Source organism: Brachycentrus maculatus, unplaced genomic scaffold (assembly GCF_059751285.1).
Source record: "Brachycentrus maculatus isolate JH-2025_06_01 unplaced genomic scaffold, ASM5975128v1 h1tg000029l, whole genome shotgun sequence".
Taxonomy (NCBI): Eukaryota; Metazoa; Arthropoda; class Insecta; order Trichoptera; family Brachycentridae; genus Brachycentrus; species Brachycentrus maculatus.
In genome coordinates, this window is record NW_028280783.1 from 1,570,465 (window position 1) to 1,587,820 (window position 17,356).

A 17,356-nucleotide genomic window follows, 5' to 3' on the forward strand; every position below is an offset into this window, starting at 1 on the left:
TTCTGCGTAGGTGTAAATAGTGAGAATATTTATTTTTCTTGATTTTTTTCTACACGAATACCGATCCTCATACAAATATGACAGATATCAATCTTTATAAATGTATAATCTTTGCCAGCGGTGCTCGTGTCATCTTTGACTGATGTTTGTAGTCATTGTGTCCTTGTTTTTTTGTTTTCGCTTGACTTTCAAAAAAAAATTAAAAGTTTAGCAGGTAATCTTTGATTTTTCTTAAGAAAATTATGTATTTTTTTGCGAGCGTGAATATATATTTGTCACGGTATTAAAAATCGCCACATCAAATAATACTCTCTTTTTTTTGACAGTAAATATTTAAACAGCAGAACGTACGATAATGATGGGAAACAAGTTATTTATTATATTCTTTATGTACCTGATACATGCTTCTTCATCCAGGAAACATAGATTGTATATCTCTGTAAGTTCGTTATTCATTTACTTGGTTTTGTATTATCATAACCTAAGTCATGTTGTTTCGATTTTGATGTTTAATATTTTTTACAGAACGATGAAAGGCGATACATAGCTTTGAGTAAGTTTGGTTTCTATCAAGGAGGAATACTTGATATTAAACTGGAAAATTTCCGGCTACCAGCAAATGGAGAAAATGGGATAGTTCGTATAAAATACTATTGTAACTAACATTTATATACCATTCAGTATCCTTTAGGAACTTCATATACAGTAAGATCTCGCTTGAAACGGGGAATAAGTTCCAATAAGTTGGAATGCCAAAGAAAATAGCGTTAAATTTTAATTATATATTGTAAAAAAAAACTTTTCTTATTTTGGCAAAACAAAACTTGAATTTCTTGACAATACAGACTGACAATCGGTTTCAAAATCTTAAAGCCCTTAGAAATAACAGTCCAAAAGTAAAGTTGAAGATTGACTTGCCGTGGGCATTAATGAGAGTACTTTAATTTGTAAATATTAAATTTATATTTTTCAGTATGGATTTACACTGGATCGGACTATAAGTGATGCTCTAAGTCCATATTTAGATTCTCATACTGATACCTGTCCCCTGGAGAATTCTTTGAATGTTGGTTCAGTTCCTCAGCACCCGGCGATTGTTTATTTGAAAATGAATTTAAAAAAACTCAGGCAAGTAAAAATATTTTTCCCATAATTTTAAATGCTTGCAACCCAAAAAAGCAACATTATACTTTTATATTTTTAGCACAAAAATGCTAGTTATATTAGTATATAACCATTCACTGAGATTTTTTTGTCTACCGGTTTCGAGATGTACCCGTCTCTTCTTCAGGACAATCACTACAACAGCATGAAACAATACAACACGTCACTACCATAGCATTATTCACACACTTATAACTACATAAAATGTTGATCACATGCAATTTTAGTTGCTGTATTATAGAAACGGTTTTTTGACATTTCAAAATAGTAATAGATTTCTTTAATCTTAATTTTGGATACAGTGCCAGCTCGCTAATCCGAATGTTAGCCATGCAGTATGTAGTTTGGATTAGGGAGTCGTTCAAATTACGGAGTATTTTGAGAAAAATAAGGGAAAAAAGGCAATTTCGGTTTGTGAAAAAAATCAAAAAAGATTTCATGGCTTCAGAAGATGGAATTTTTGGAACTGGCATCAGCTCTTCAACGACATTAGATTCCTTCTGGAAATTCTCACATGAGACAGCATGTATGATGTCGTTACTCAAAATTCTTGATTCTAGAGCCCCTCATCATAAAGTGAAATTGTTTGAATTATATCACAATTTCACGCACTGGGATTCTTGAAAAATAACCACTTTTCATCACCAGTAACAGTTGGATGCAAGAAACACTTTCCTTTGTTGCGAGCAGCATTTCACAAATGTTGCGACATCATTCCTGCTGCCTTACATCCAATTCGTGAGGCACTCATTTCCCAATCTTCTGTATCTTGCTTATGGTATCCAGGCGCTTAAAAATGGCCGTGCGAGAAACACCCAGTTGCACAGCTCGCATTTCTTGCGATTGGGTACTGTCCTCGTCTAAAAGAGCTTATAATTCGGTGTCCTCAAACATATTTGGCTGATTTTCCCGTTTCTGGTTGCCGAAGTTGAAATTGCCCTCACTAAACCTACTGAACTAATATCAGCAAGTCTTTTCCGATGGGGTGTCATTGGCGAAGTTTGTGATGATCTTCGTTCTATGCGATGTGGCCTTGTGTTGCGTTGTGGCATTTTATGCGATTTGGCAGGAGATTTCTTTTAGTTGAAGTGGTTAAGCATAACTTACCCTATGGCTTTTTATTGGCACAAAATTCTACATTTCTACAAAACTAAAAAACTACTTTTCTTTATGTTAACATTCACTGATTGACAGATACAAAACCAAAAAACAAAACCTCCAAAAAATATATGTACGATATTTTCTTTGAGAATGACTCCAATTGACATGTAATGTTACCTGTGAGCAAACGGCAATTGCGAGGATACAGAATTTTGTCAAGCAAAAATTGGTGTATATGTTAGAATGAAATAAAATCATCCTGCCTTTTTGCATCATCTCTCTCCAAAAAAACAAGTTTCTGCAAAACTGTGATTTGTTATTGTATAAATTTATAAGTACAAATTGATATTGATTAAAATATTATAAAAATGTTTACTTTACTTTTAGAATCGAAGTATCCTGTGGTAAAAACTTTGGACCTTTACATCTATATACAAACAGATCGCAAATTCCTGGGGAAAGATCTAAAAGACAATCATTTTTACTTCTTCACCGCAGAAAACGGGCATCTATAGGTTTGTTTTACCTTTTTTAATTTCCAATTTTTATTCCAATTTGTTCTCATTGCATTTAATAATTATTTTTTACATTGTTATTTTTTTATCTTTATAATTATAATTACTTTTCAAATATTCATTTTTAATTGGCTATTAACTTTTTATTTCTAAAATAAAACAGATGCCGGTCAAAAATTGAACTCACCAGAGAAGACAAATCAAGAAATGGAGATACCGTGCTCTAATACAATTTTACCAATCACAAAAGAAACAAAAAATGAAATCACTTATTTCAATACAAGTGTAAGTATACACTTATATTCCAATATCTTATCCCTTCTAATCATAATAAATTTTTTTAAAGAACTACAGAGAGGTAACTTCGCAATGTACATGAATATTTGTGCTGGTCAAAAGGTTAGTTTCATTGGAAAATTAGATGAGAGGATTTGCCTTTGGGCTGTTTAACTAGTATAAGTTTTAGAAAAACATTTTAAATTCCTATTCACAATATTTTTTTCATTATTATGTATCCATATACAATTATACATTTCCTTACAAGTGCTCTAACTTATGAGGTTTTCAAGGTATGTCAATTTTTTATTTGAGTTGATTGCCAAAATACGAGTTACAAGTTTCAATTCCAATTACAAGTTTATGCTTGGAGCTTTTCGGTTTAGGTTACGCTGACACCACTCTTATCCTACAGCGCGTGATATCTAATTTTTACCAAGTATCAGTTCGGTTACTGTTGACGGTGAGCACAAGCCTCACCTGTAGTTGTCAAAGAGGGACTTGAAAGAATGGAACACAAAGGAGTTGCCCCTTGGAAAGTATATAGAGCCTAGAACAGTGGTTTAACCTGGGTTCGGTCGAACCCCAGAGGTTCGGTGAGTCAGCCTCACGGGTTCGGTGGAGGTCAAAACACACACCTTTTATTATTATGAAAAATGATACGACGTTCGGTATATTCATTTATCCAATAGATCTAGCATATTATTTGAAAGGAATAAATCAATCTAGAAATAAATTTTCCCAATTAAGGGTTCGGTGACCGCGCATATGAAACAAGTGGTGTTCGGTACCTCCAACATGGTTAAGAACCACTGGCCTAGAAGGTATATGTCGGGAAAAAAAAACATTGTATTGATATCGATGGTTTGAAAAAAAAATTCTTTCAATTTGTATAAGCGTTTTTTTTTTGTATTTTATTTTATTAATAAAGTTAAATTTTTTATACAATTTAATACAATTTCTACTTAAAACAATCTTATAATTTTAGTTGCGCCGAGCCTCTCCAAAAAAGAGACAGCTCTTGTGCTTGGAGAGGGACTTTTTTTGACAGTGACGTGTTATACATTTTAAAAAAATAGTGTTAATTAGTGTTGAACTTTCTATTTGCACTGCATATACCGATATAAACTGATTTCAGTTTGCCATGTACGTTGCATCTGTTGAGGAGGAAGGATTCTATAATCTGTATTTCCACAACTGCCCATCGTTACCTAATCCCCTGGATTTTATGGTGAGTTTGTATTTTTAGTGTTCACAATATAGGTACTTTACACTTGTTTAAAATTATATAGTGTGGGTTATTTATTTAATTTTTTGCTGTTCATTTTCAGCAACATTTATTTTCTTTTACATTTAATAAAAGTATTCCTATATTTATGAGATATAAGATACAAATAAATGAAAAATAAAATAGAGTTTAAAAACTCTTATGAGATGTATTAAAAATGATATTATAATATATTGAATTATATTATGGTATTAGCCACTTGCTTATTTTGGTCAACACATTGTTATCGGTACACATATAAAAATGTTTTTTGTAGTTTTATATAGGAAGCGGGACAAATGTATATGTATAAATAGGTTTTTTTCTGAATCTTTATTATCAAATAATAATAATATTTAGTCAAACCCGTATAAATATTACCATTTTTATACGGGTTTGACTGTAGGCGCAAAATACCACATCGCAACTAATGATTCAAATGATTACTTCCAATGGAAACACTCTACACTATGCAGGGTCAGGTATGCCACGTAATCAGACTGTCAACAGTATCATAAATGATGAAGCTTAATAGGAGTAGTCAAACTGCAAATTTCATAAGCATTTGAAACTAAATTGCTTTCTGGGTTATTTTAGTCTGATGTCAGTCATCTTGCGTGTTAAATTATTTTTTTTATATTGGTACTATTTGTCTTTTTTTTACTCGTAGCGTAATATATTATAAAATAAGACATTTTCTCTTTAAAAATGTCTTCATAAAATAATAATATTGACAATGAAATGTTTGCAGACAATTTATCTGATGATATTTATAATTTATATGATGGTGAAGTATTATTGGAAATACCGATACTTATTACAAAATATGTATAAAAAAACGCCCACTACTGGTACTAATTAGCATGCAGATTTGCCCGACAACAATGTGTTAACAGATGGTGCTTGGAGTTTGTCAGTATCTCTATATTCATGTCATTATATCCTTATGAAGTTTGACATTATTATCGCATATCCTAACAATACATGTTTATGTGTGGCCTTCATAATACTCTCAGATGATCAATACTTTATTTGGAGATTACTGTGTTTGCTTCCAACACTGTGACTTTAAATTTTCAGGTGGAAATATTTGAAAGCAACGGTGGTAACTTTTTATCTGCTGGAGATTTACCACTACCTGCTCTGTACACAATGATGTCCCTGTTATTTGTTCTGAGTGCCGGATTCTGGTGTTTCTTACTCAAGAACAGTCGACATCCCGTTTACAAAATACACATCATAATGTGTGTTTTAGTATTCCTAAAATCTCTGTCGCTGGCTCTCCACGGGGTCAATTATCACTTCATACAAACAAGAGGCGAACATGTACCAGCTTGGGCCATACTATACTACATTACACATCTGTACGTATTTTCTAAATACCATAATCTAGATTTTATACAATGTTTGAGTAATGTAAGCGTTGAATCCTGTTTTAGAATTGAATGCTGTATTTTGAGAGGAAAACATATGTTCTGAATAAAAAATTAAGAAAAGTATATACATTTGTAACACACACACCAGTGAACAAAATTACAATCACTCTCTGCATCATAAAATTGTCACTCATTAATTGGGTTTGAATTTGTATAATGGGATGTGGGGCTAGGTACAGAATTGCTTTATAATGTTAGATTGGCAAATGTTGGCTGAAATACTCGGTGGTGATATCCAGAAATTTTCCAAGATTCACTTATATTGATTATTAAAGATGTTTTACTGAGACAATCTTATTCTAAGTTCTTTATTTCGAAGACATGAAGCAATTTTATGAAGAGGGAATATGGAAGTCATTGGGTATTTACAGAACCGATTCACTGATGTGCTGGCAGGCTCAGTTTATATTTTTATCAACAATCATCTCTGCCGAATATCAAACGACCTCTTGTTTCTACTTTGCTATATTTTCAATCCAATTTTCACGGCATTTCTGAAAACCTAAATCATCAAGAAATGCTTATTTTAAAATTACACAATCTTTGGCAAAGTGACAATTTTTTATTTAATTTCAGTTCATATCTGTTTACCATTTACCTCAATTTCTATGTACTGTTTGCTCTAAATACAGTTTAAATCATTGGCTACCAGGACTTTAGGGGTTACAGTGCCAGAAATATTGCGATTTAAACATAAATAATTCAAAAGTAAAATGTGTTTGATAAATCATAAACACTCTGTGCCATTGTTTCATCTTCGGCGCGGCTTTAAAATACATGCGATTTAAAATCTTATCCAGAGTTATATATTTTTATTATTTCATAATTTTAAAATAATTTCTTCAACATACAGCATTTAATTTGTGGTTTTTGGTTGCGTTATTGCTTTTTTCAATGCGTTATTTTCTTATTTAACTGTATTATGCGTTATAGTATAATTTTATTTGGAAGAGGAGATATTTTAAACGTTCACTGTATTTTCTAAACATTGCACAATGTATTTCAATGTTGTTTTTTTTTCTTTTTGTCTCTATTTATTATTGTCAGTACCTTCTGACAGTACGGATTGACAGCCAACTAGTTTAAAAATGCCAGTCATTTGAAATAAAAGTCCAGAAGTAAAGTTATGTCTTTGGCACTGCATAGTTAAAATCTTAGTGAATTAATTCCCTAGTACCTTTTTAATATCTGCGGGATAAACCAAGATTTACATAGAGCACTTATTCCTCATAACCTAACATTTTCTGATCAAAGTAAAAGAGCCATGGTGGTAATACATATTGTGATTTTTAAACGGTAAACCCGGAAAGGCTATATTTAAGAAGCTTCTTGCCTGTATGATAGTAAGGAAAAAGAAGGTAGATGTGAAAAATACATATTAAACATCCAGACCAATTGAAAATGAATATTTCTTGAATTAATTTTGCAATTGGCGGGAGGCATTTGAATTTTAAAGGATTTTTTTTTAGTTGCTTAACTTTAATCACACAATTGCTCATTGGAATAAGAATATAAGTTTAAATTAAAAGCTTTGGTTAAGTTCTATTTTATTTTATGTTTTGCAAAATTCTAATTACATATCATATACAGGTGTCCCTCGTATAACACAGTACAAAATGCGAATATTATAACACTAATTCAATATTACATGGTACAAAACTTAAACTTAATATCACATGGTTTTGGTATGACCAATTTGAAAAAAAATTCATTCAATAAGGGGAATTCCCAAGTGGTTTTTTTTTAATGTTAAAAATGATAAAAATGATACCTATAAATTCTAAAAAAAATTCACATTTACAAGAACAAAAATAAAAAAATACAGGATAATGTCACTTCACAATTGTGTTTTCCCACGCAAATGTGGTCCCTTTTTACATAAGATGAATTGGAAAACGCACTTTCTATTGGCAATCTTTTATTGCAATGAACATTAATGTCACTGTCTCCATTTATCGGAACAAAAGCCTCGTTGACCCTAGTATCCCTATCATTTTATACATCGCAATCCGCCACAATAGAACTTCCAACACAATGAAAAATATTCTTTATCTTTAGGGTGTATTTATTTTAATATGATAAACATTAAATACAGTTATCAAGACATGCGCCAACCGCAATATGCTACACTCAAATTGAACACATGCGCTCCTGGGAACCGACAAACACTCACTGAAAATTAAAGCGCCATAGCACTGCCTAGAAATTTACATAACCAACGCGATAGCGGTGGGCCGCTCTTGAAGTTAACTTACTTTTTCATTTGTATGTTTCAAACAAAATTTCAGCTATCATAAAATTTTACACCTTATGACTTCATTTCGATATAACACATTCATTGCCTTGATTTATATTATTTCAATGTTTTATATGTTATAACGCAGTTTATACGTTTATATATATAGTTTATACGAGCGATGCCTGTACTTGGAAAATATTAAAGCCAATTAGTTTTCTGAATCAGATAACAATTTTTTTTTATGTTAAAATTTAAAATATTTCTTTACAGGTTGAAAGGAGCAGTGTTGTTTGTTACTATTGTACTCGTGGGAACAGGATGGAATTTCATCAAATATGTTCTGGCTGACAGAGATAAGAAACTATTCATGATTGTCATTCCTCTTCAGGTATGAAAATAATACAGGAATGCTTCACTTAACGTCTACCCAACTATACCATGGAACCTGTAGTGTCATGAAACATTATGCCATTTTTTTTAAATAAATTGTTTTTAAACTCATTCTGTTACAGTTACACAAATTAGTGGAATTTAAAATATAACAAGTTTTGTTCTGAAGAAATAGATTCATATCTTCCATATGAATTAAAAATGTAAATGTTCATAGTCTTAAATCTCCTAAAGTGATTCACTAATGGTTTTGAAATTTTGTCACAACGTTGGATTTGAATAAACACAATTTTTAGATGCTTATTTTCCTCTTTCCTATTTAACTGAGCTACGGCTGGTTAATAAAAAAAGTGAATTATATGGAATTTGTAAAAGTGCATATTTCATTACGCAACTTGAATTAATTAACAAAAACCTGATTTTCAAGAGTTAATAAGTTAGAAATTACGCAATCACTATTTTCTTTGTGTTGTCTCGCTACATTGTTTATTTTTTTAGGTGGTTGCAAACGTGGCGGAAATAATATTAGAAGAAAGTGAAGAAGGAGCGGCGGAACACAATGCCTGGAGATATGTCTTTATTTTGGTTGACCTTTTGTGTTGTGGCGCCATATTATTCCCAGTTGTATGGTAATCTTTTTCCCTCAGTTATTGCATGTTGCATCATCAAACAAGGTTTACTCTATTCACTAAAATAACCCGTATTTGGAACTCTCTTTTACGCTTTAACCACCATGCACGCCACTTTATCGTTCTGGCTAATATTTACTCTTCAAAATTTCACTACTCGATGACAAGATATACTTACGAAATAGCTGACATTTTTATTAAAATGACTGAGATTTGTCAAAAAACATGTATTTTAAAAAAAATATTCTATCATTAATTGATATTTCATAGGTATATTCTGCCATCGAGTAGTGAAATTTCAAAGCGTAAATATTATTATGTTTTTTTTGCAAGTAAAGTTGCATATACATGATGGCGCGATAGGGACCAAAATTAAAAAAGGAATTAGAATTAGCATACATATTTGAAAAAAAAACTTTTATTCATTATTTATAAACAAATTTATGCCCTATGATGTTTCTAAAGAAATTTGTACTTTTTGCTGACAGAATATTTATCTATTTGAATTTACGAGATTCAACTGTAGCCATAGTTTGAAAATTAATCAATATTGCATTTATGTGTTACTTTAGTTTTTAGAAATAACTCTTCTGTATGGATGATGTATGTATGATTATACATACTTGACAAGATGTTTCGGATTTGTAGTGTACTCCCTTTTGATTTTTTTTTCATTAATAAATGTTTTCAGGTCTATCCGCCACCTGCAAGATGCTTCCACAACAGATGGAAAAGCCCTAATAAGCCTGAGAAAACTTAAGCTCTTCCGCCATTTCTACATAATGGTCGTATGTTATATTTACTCTACGCGAATCATTGCATATTTGCTTAAGGTGAATAATATCTCTTTATTTAAAACATTAGTAATATTGACTTGTAAATTGAAAAGACAAGGAACACAATGAAATTAGCTGTTAACACGTTGGCTGCCAACTACGAGATAACTCGTAGAATGCGTTCTTTGCTAGGACACCGTCTACAAGTTATCTCGTACTGTGTTTACTTGCCATATTCGTGCAGCTATGTTCAAATTCTTAGTATATCAGTGCTAATATGGATAGATGGCGCATCGGAAGAGAACAAAAATCAATGCATGAATATAAAATATATAAATGTACTTTAATTAAAGTTTTTAATAATACATTATGATTAAATAAAATTGGCTTTTTAGACCTTAATTCTGAAAATTGTCGCGGCAGTCAACACGTTAATAGTGTGTACCTTAAAAAAAATCTATTTCAACTTAATTTGCGTTTTTGATTTAAATAAAATATCTTTAAAAAATACAGTTGGTACTGTATAGGTCGCGTTTTTTTGTTGTTCAATTATGATACATGTAATTTGTTTAAATTGAAAATAATAATTTGCATTACAAATTAAGTTCACAAAAATAAATAAATAAAGTTATCTTTAATGAAATAAGTGTTATGACATTACTAATATTGAATAAATTCACTAATAATTAAAGCATAGTACTAATAAATTAAGTATTATGACTTTCATGATTATTTCATGCAAATTTGGTTATAAATAAAATAAACCAATATAAATTAGTAGTTTTTTGTCTGGACCTTTGAGATGCATTTTTTTGCAATGAATGTGTTAATTCTTTGTGAAGTTTGAATTTAATTTTTTTTTCTTACAAACCAGATCATTACTACAAAGTTTGACCGTGAATGAAAAACTCATGTAGCAAAATAAATTGAGCGGATTCTCATCCCTTGTATCCTACCCTTATTCATCCAAAATCATTAAACAATTGTAGTCAAATTCGGGACTCATATAAAATTTTAAAACTGAAGGAGAACACAATCCTTTATTTAAAAATTTTGGATGTGTCCAAATGCTTTAATTCGACAAGGATTAGACACAGTCAAAACGTTGTGAATAAAGTAATTGGTCAAATTATAAGCTTTAAAAAAAACATGTTTTGTAGCCTCTCCCAGTATGTGAAATAATTTGGGAAAGGTCTTGTATGAATTTAAATAAGAGTCTCTGCTCAAACATGAAACGTGTGAATTATCTAGTATGATATCTCTAATTGTGAATTTTTATATTTTACTATTTATCTTTTTTGTTTTCAGAAAACTGTGGCATTCCAATACTCGTGGCTGGATGAAATGTTTAGGGAAATGGCTACATTTGTTTTCTTTGTTTTGACTGGATATAAATTCAGACCAGCTTCAGAAAATCCATATTTTACAGCCAAGGATACGGATGATATTGAACCACAAGTGTAAGTTTTATTTTGATTCACATTTTACTTTTTAACTCTTAATATTTATATATTATGTGTAAAAAATAAATGATGCTTAATTATGTAGTATGAAAAGTTGCGCGTGTAGCACCATAGATGTGATAGGAAGTGAAACTTTAAAAAAAGAATGAGAGACAGAGCATCTCAATCGAAATACAAGAATACAAAATTTGCTTTAAAATATTGTTCATTCAATACTGCGTTATATATTTCTTCTCTCTCATGTAACAAAATGTGCCTAATAATTGTGACGTATCCTTGAAAGTTCACTCTCAATTCTCATACAGTTATCGATTATCGAATCATCGCCTAAGGAAATTCACTTCAAGAATTGTTAATTTGAACATAAAGGGACCAAAATTTTAAACATTTTAAATTTCTAATTGACAAAATTGTTCGACATTATGTTGTTATTTTTTTACATACAAAGTGGTGCAATAAATATCAACGAATAATCCAGGATTTCAAAAATATGTTTACGTTAATTGGTAAATAATGTATCTCTCGGTGCTAGCTGTTTGTTTGGCTTTAAAAAATACTTATTTTATTTCGTAATAACATTCACTTTATTTTTTTCTACAGATTGACTGAGTGTGCATTATACGAAGGAGTATCAAAGTTATCAAAAAGGAATGAATCTATGAAGGAAGATCAACAACCTCTCATACAAGAAAGTAGTCACGATTACGATTGATATTATGAATTTACATATTCGCAAGTCGTCATTTCCAGATGTCTTAATTTAATAAATCTGTGATGTTCGAACAGGAAGGAAAGAGGATTTCTTACTATGTACTTGTAAATATGAATATAATAAAACTTTCTTATGCTCATATTATATGAATATATTGCTTAATAAAATTTAGTCTTAATATTTTAAAAGACTGTTTTATGTCAATTTCAAATTTTTATTTAAACAATTACATTTTTTAATAACCTGTAATTTATTACTGGAATCTGGAATCTTTTCACTATGCATAATATTTCAATAAGCTTACTAAATATTAGCTATAATAAAATTATTATTAATATATTTTACTTTTAATTATTAAAACCCCAAAATATTCTTTTATATTATCCACTGACACTTCGTGATGGAATTGCATTTTTGATATATTATTAGATTAAAACAAATAATTTTAGCTTTTCCACTTTATTTTTATTTGACCAGCGACCGGGTTTCGTCGTTACCGACATCATCAGACTGGTCTGATGATGTCGGACAGACCAGTCTGATGATGTCGGTAACGACGAAACCCGGTCGCTGGTCAAATAAAAATAAAGTGGAAAAGCTAAAAATATTGGTTTTAATCTAATAATATACCAAAATATTCATATTACATTACCCTATCCCATTTATGACTGTTTCCAATTCCCCTGACCTTGACGTTGAGTAACCAGCTCATCGAAAGGGTCGAGAGTTTCAAGTACTTGGGAGTATATGTGATTGAAAATAGCAGACTTAAAAAAGAACTGAGTGCGATTAGGACTCGCAGAGTCCGCATTTAACAGTATGAAGGCTGTCTGGAGATCGGATTTATACTCAGTGAAGACCAAATGCCGCCTTTACAATGCTTGCATTGCTCCTGTTCTCTTATACGACTGTGAAACATGGCACCTTACAAGGGCCCAGTGCAGCCGTGTACATACTAAGCTTAGAGAATAGGTGTCTGCAGAGAATTTTAGGCGTGCGGTGGTTTGACTTAGTGAGGGATGAAGAGATAAGGTGTAGGATGCAGCAAATCTTAGTCACAACTGTCGTCAAGAAAAGGCGATTCAGTTGGCTTAGCCATGTACTCCGCATGCCTCCTGAGAGCCTTAATCAAGCTTGCCTCTTTTACAAGGCATCAGGTTCGCGCCACCCAGGACGACCACTGCTGACAATTCGTCGGCTGTTCTCGTCAGAACTTCGGGACGCAGATCTGACTTGGGAGGATGCAAGGGAGCTGGCAGACGACGGAAAAGCCTGGAGACAGTTTGTGAACTCCATATGTTCGGGAGCGGATATGGTTTGATAGTTGTAAGGAGCGGATATGGTTTAATAATAATTAATATGTTTCCAATACTCATCTTCCCACATAATCAATTTTGATTGCAGATAATATTCAAATGTAGCTATATCATTTAGAGAAATGAAATAAAAATCCTTTGCAATTTATATCAAACGGTTACAATTAAGTCATATTTGGTAACAAATAAAAAGATGAATTAACGAGTAATCTTTATTCAATATATGGATTAATATTATTTTTTGACATCTCATCAAAGATGAAGAAGAATATGGAAGTCTGGGCATTTACGGGGCTGACGACTGTCATAGGCTGGTTTAAGTGATAACTTTACACATGTGTAACATTCACCAATTCTACCCATTATTGACAACCACACTACTCAAATTCTTGGAAAATAACTCATCTAATTGGAGATAATCCAGATTTTGTGAACAAGTATTTGGACACACTCAAAATGTTGTATGGATTAATAAATTGATTTGAATATTGGAACTCAATGTATCTCGGATGATTGTTTTATTTTTATTTTTATTTCATCACACATAATAAATATTATTACGTCAAATACAAAATATGTATAAACTTGTAGTAAATGTGTATCTTCTTCCTGGCTCCATCCTAACTTATCGTCTTTGTAGACTGTTGGTGTCAGCTGAGCTTGAATTTTCCTCTACTTCACTTTGCTTGCCCCTGGGATCCCGTAAGCTGGCCCTGACACATTGTCAGTCTCTGGATCACCGAGAGAAGAATCACCCTTGCTAATTATGTGTATGATGAAATAAATAATAAATAAAAAAGAACTTTCCCACGCCGAGGGCATATTTTACAAAATTATATGAAAAAAATTGTTTATGACATTCAATCAAATACGTCATGGTCGAATGATGCAATCTATTTAAGGTCTACCCACTTCCATTATCCATTTATCCCCTCTTATTTTTATATGAGATTTAACTCGAACTGAAATTGTTAAAAGTAATAGGATTTAGTGTCAACATATTTTCATATATTTTTCAATAATACCTTTTTTAAAAACACAATTTGCCAGTTGGATATGTGTGCTAATTAGTGCCAGTAGCAGGGATTTTTTTCAAATGAATTTTGAAAAATATAAAAGTTAAGTAAATTTTCATTTACCATACCTTGTTATAAATATGTATATGTATAACTACAATATGCTCCACATAGATTAATTTTAAGGTGGAGACTGACCGGAGTATTTCGTCGTAACGTAACACGTTACGATGCGAGCATTCAGGCAGTCAGTACACTGAGCCGAGCGCTCCATCCATAGTTTCGGATGCTCGGTGATGCTCGCCGCGAGCGATATTACGACGTTATGTTAGGACGAAATGCTTCGGTCAGTCTCCACCTTTAGACATGAATGAAAATAAAAACACTTATATTTTATTTTTTGTTTTATTCTTAATAAATAATACTGAAAAATCTGTTAATACCCAATTCTACTACAACTAAATAAGTTTTTGCGTTTTGGAAAAAACTAGCAGTCTTAAATGTTAATACTATAAAAACAATCATAGATTGAAAAAAAAATAATACAACAAAATTAGTGATATTTCTTGAGGTCAATAATAAAAATAATCAAAAACAATTTTTGAGAAATCGCACAAGAAAGCACAACTAATATACTTTGTTAAACTTATTTGTAATATGTTTTACGTTGGAACTAAAAGAAAATCGTTTTGTAAATTTTTGCATAAGGAAAATCAGTTTTGTATGAAAAAAATGTCAAGGTTTACTTAATAATTATACTGATAAATTTGTCCAGGTATATCTAAACAAATCAAGTTTTTATCCAACTACTTAAAATATGGTTTTGAAAGATTCAAATGATTTATGTTTGTTTAATTTATAACGTAAAAATGTTCCACGTATCAAGTATGAGATTTTTCTTTGGTTGCCTTCATCAATTCATATAACTGAGCTATTTGTTCATCTCTCATGTATTCAAGTAACTGTGGATCCAAGTCTTTTCCAAATTGATTTGAATTAGCAATTTGAGGGTTCATTTTCTTGATGGAAAACTGACTTCGCAAATCGATGGCATAGTCCTGGAAAAAATCAATAGATTACATACAAATAACAACCATATAATAACCTCAGAAATATAACAATACTATAATATATGAATCTTTAAGGTATTATCGTTTTCAGACTTCAATGGGAACCACGCAATAAATTTCATAATTAAAATATAATTAAAATGTAGCTTTGTTTGAAAATCACTATACTTATTTTATTATTATATAACTTTATTATAATGTCTACCGGTTTCAATTAATACTAAAACACTATCCACTTAACAAAATTCAAAATATTTTGACGGTTATGCAAAGGAGCTTGGGTAGATAACAAATGGCTTTATTTTTTGTTGATTGGCAGTCACAGTCAAAAGGGACCAGGGAATAAATTTCAGTTTGCAATACTTTTTCCCAAAAAAATTATCTGTTTGGTTATTTACGCTTTCTTCAGGACTTAAGGTAGAATAAAAATGAATTTAAATATTTAAAAAGTTTCATATAACTTAGAAATAATATTCACTATAAAAAAAAGACAAATAATATCGACGGCCCCTACGTAAAGTACTCTATCCTTAGAAGATTTTTTTTAATAATTAACGGTTTTATCTGAAATTCTAAACTAGTATTATAGATTCAAAAACACGATAAAATAATGTATTAAATCGTTTTAAAACTTCATGCTTTGTCAAAATTAAGTAGTTGGCGTTTTAAGAGTTCAGTTCATTTCGAAAATTCGATGTTGATAGCGTCTTATACGCCTGAAGACTAGGCGTAATTTTTTTTTTAGATAACGGTCTGTTGATAACGTACACCAAATATCTCAAAATTTACAAAAAATGTAGTTAGAGCACTTTACGTAGGGCACGTCGATATGATGTAACTCATGTGTTTCATTTCACATAAAACTTGTTGGGAGCATCAAAAGGAGCGTCTATTTTTAGATCCAATTCATTTAGACCAGTGCTGCTTTTTACAATTCATTTAACACATAAGAAAAAAACTGCTTAAATTTTTTTCTGTCGCAATATTATTGATAATCTCACAAATTGGAAGAGCATTCAAAGTCATCAATTCCTAGCCCTACCATGTGTAATTTTAACATTTCAGCTAATCGTAAAGGCGCGAATTTCACTTACCGTCCATTCATTTAGAAACATGACTGCTTCTGGCTCCGTGCATTTCTTATGTCTTTTAAACTCTTCTCTGGCATATTCATTTCCAAGCGCTCTCAATTCTTCTGGAAGACTTCTGTGTAATCGTAAGATAGTTTTATATAATTTTCTTACATGTTGAACTCGCTCCATGACTTATTCGGTTGGTATATCAAATTGTAAATTATTTCCTTTGGATAAGTATAAAGAATTAATGTAAATGTTATGCGCTGTTAATTGCTATGCTCACAGACAAACTGACAAACTAATTGCATGCTACGGACCATTCACTGATCGAAAACACTGAGAAGAGCGGTAATGAGTGGTAAACACCAATTGTCAAATATTTTGAGGTTATGTTGATTAGTACAGTATTGTACCATAGTAGTAAATATAGATCGGTCACAATACAAAATTACTAACTACGTAGGTACTCTTAAAAATTCACCGTAGGTACGTTCTTTTGAAACGTACCTACCTACATGTTTTTTTTTCTTCATCTTATCCTTATCTGTACATATATGCCAGTGTGCATAAGGTACTGCATCGTACTGAGACGCATTAATATATTGATCGTGAATAAAATGGGGGCAAGGTGATCAATACCACGCTTTAGGTACCAGTTCAGGGTGATAAATATTACAGTAAATGTTTATTATCTTACCATATACCTAAAACATATATTTTACACATACATGTACATATATAATACATTTACATATTTCTAAACAAAACACTGCAAAGGCGGGAATGGTTATTACAATAAAAAAATACGGCATTACTGCCGACACCTAAAATACGACTTTTAGTGGCAAGTAATCATCACACCGATACCAAAAACTAAGATTTTTTCGAATAAATATTATATTAAGAAAAA

General features: G+C 31.2%; 2 protein-coding genes across 2 annotated transcripts; one reads left to right on the top strand and one right to left on the bottom strand.

Annotated features, from left to right (window-relative positions):
• Positions 1-113: 113 nt before the first annotated feature.
• LOC148312925 (protein GPR107) lies at positions 114-12,305 on the top strand. Its single transcript, XM_088271720.1, has 13 exons — positions 114-214; positions 327-439; positions 526-636; positions 974-1,128; positions 2,653-2,780; positions 2,944-3,065; positions 4,195-4,287; positions 5,404-5,687; positions 8,269-8,386; positions 8,887-9,017; positions 9,709-9,850; positions 11,102-11,253; positions 11,857-12,305. The coding sequence occupies exons 2-13, from the start codon at positions 356-358 to the stop codon at positions 11,966-11,968; spliced, it is 1,632 nt and encodes a 543-aa protein (XP_088127846.1). The 5' UTR covers positions 114-214; positions 327-355; the 3' UTR covers positions 11,969-12,305.
• Positions 12,306-14,689: 2,384 nt separating this feature from the next.
• On the bottom strand, positions 14,690-16,862 carry Sdhaf3 (Succinate dehydrogenase assembly factor 3). The gene is made up of 2 exons (XM_088271924.1): positions 16,465-16,862; positions 14,690-15,358 (listed from the first exon to the last, which is right to left on the bottom strand). Exons 1-2 carry the CDS (start codon positions 16,630-16,632, stop codon positions 15,182-15,184), a joined length of 345 nt encoding a protein of 114 aa, XP_088128050.1. The 5' UTR covers positions 16,633-16,862; the 3' UTR covers positions 14,690-15,181.
• Positions 16,863-17,356: the final 494 nt, after the last annotated feature.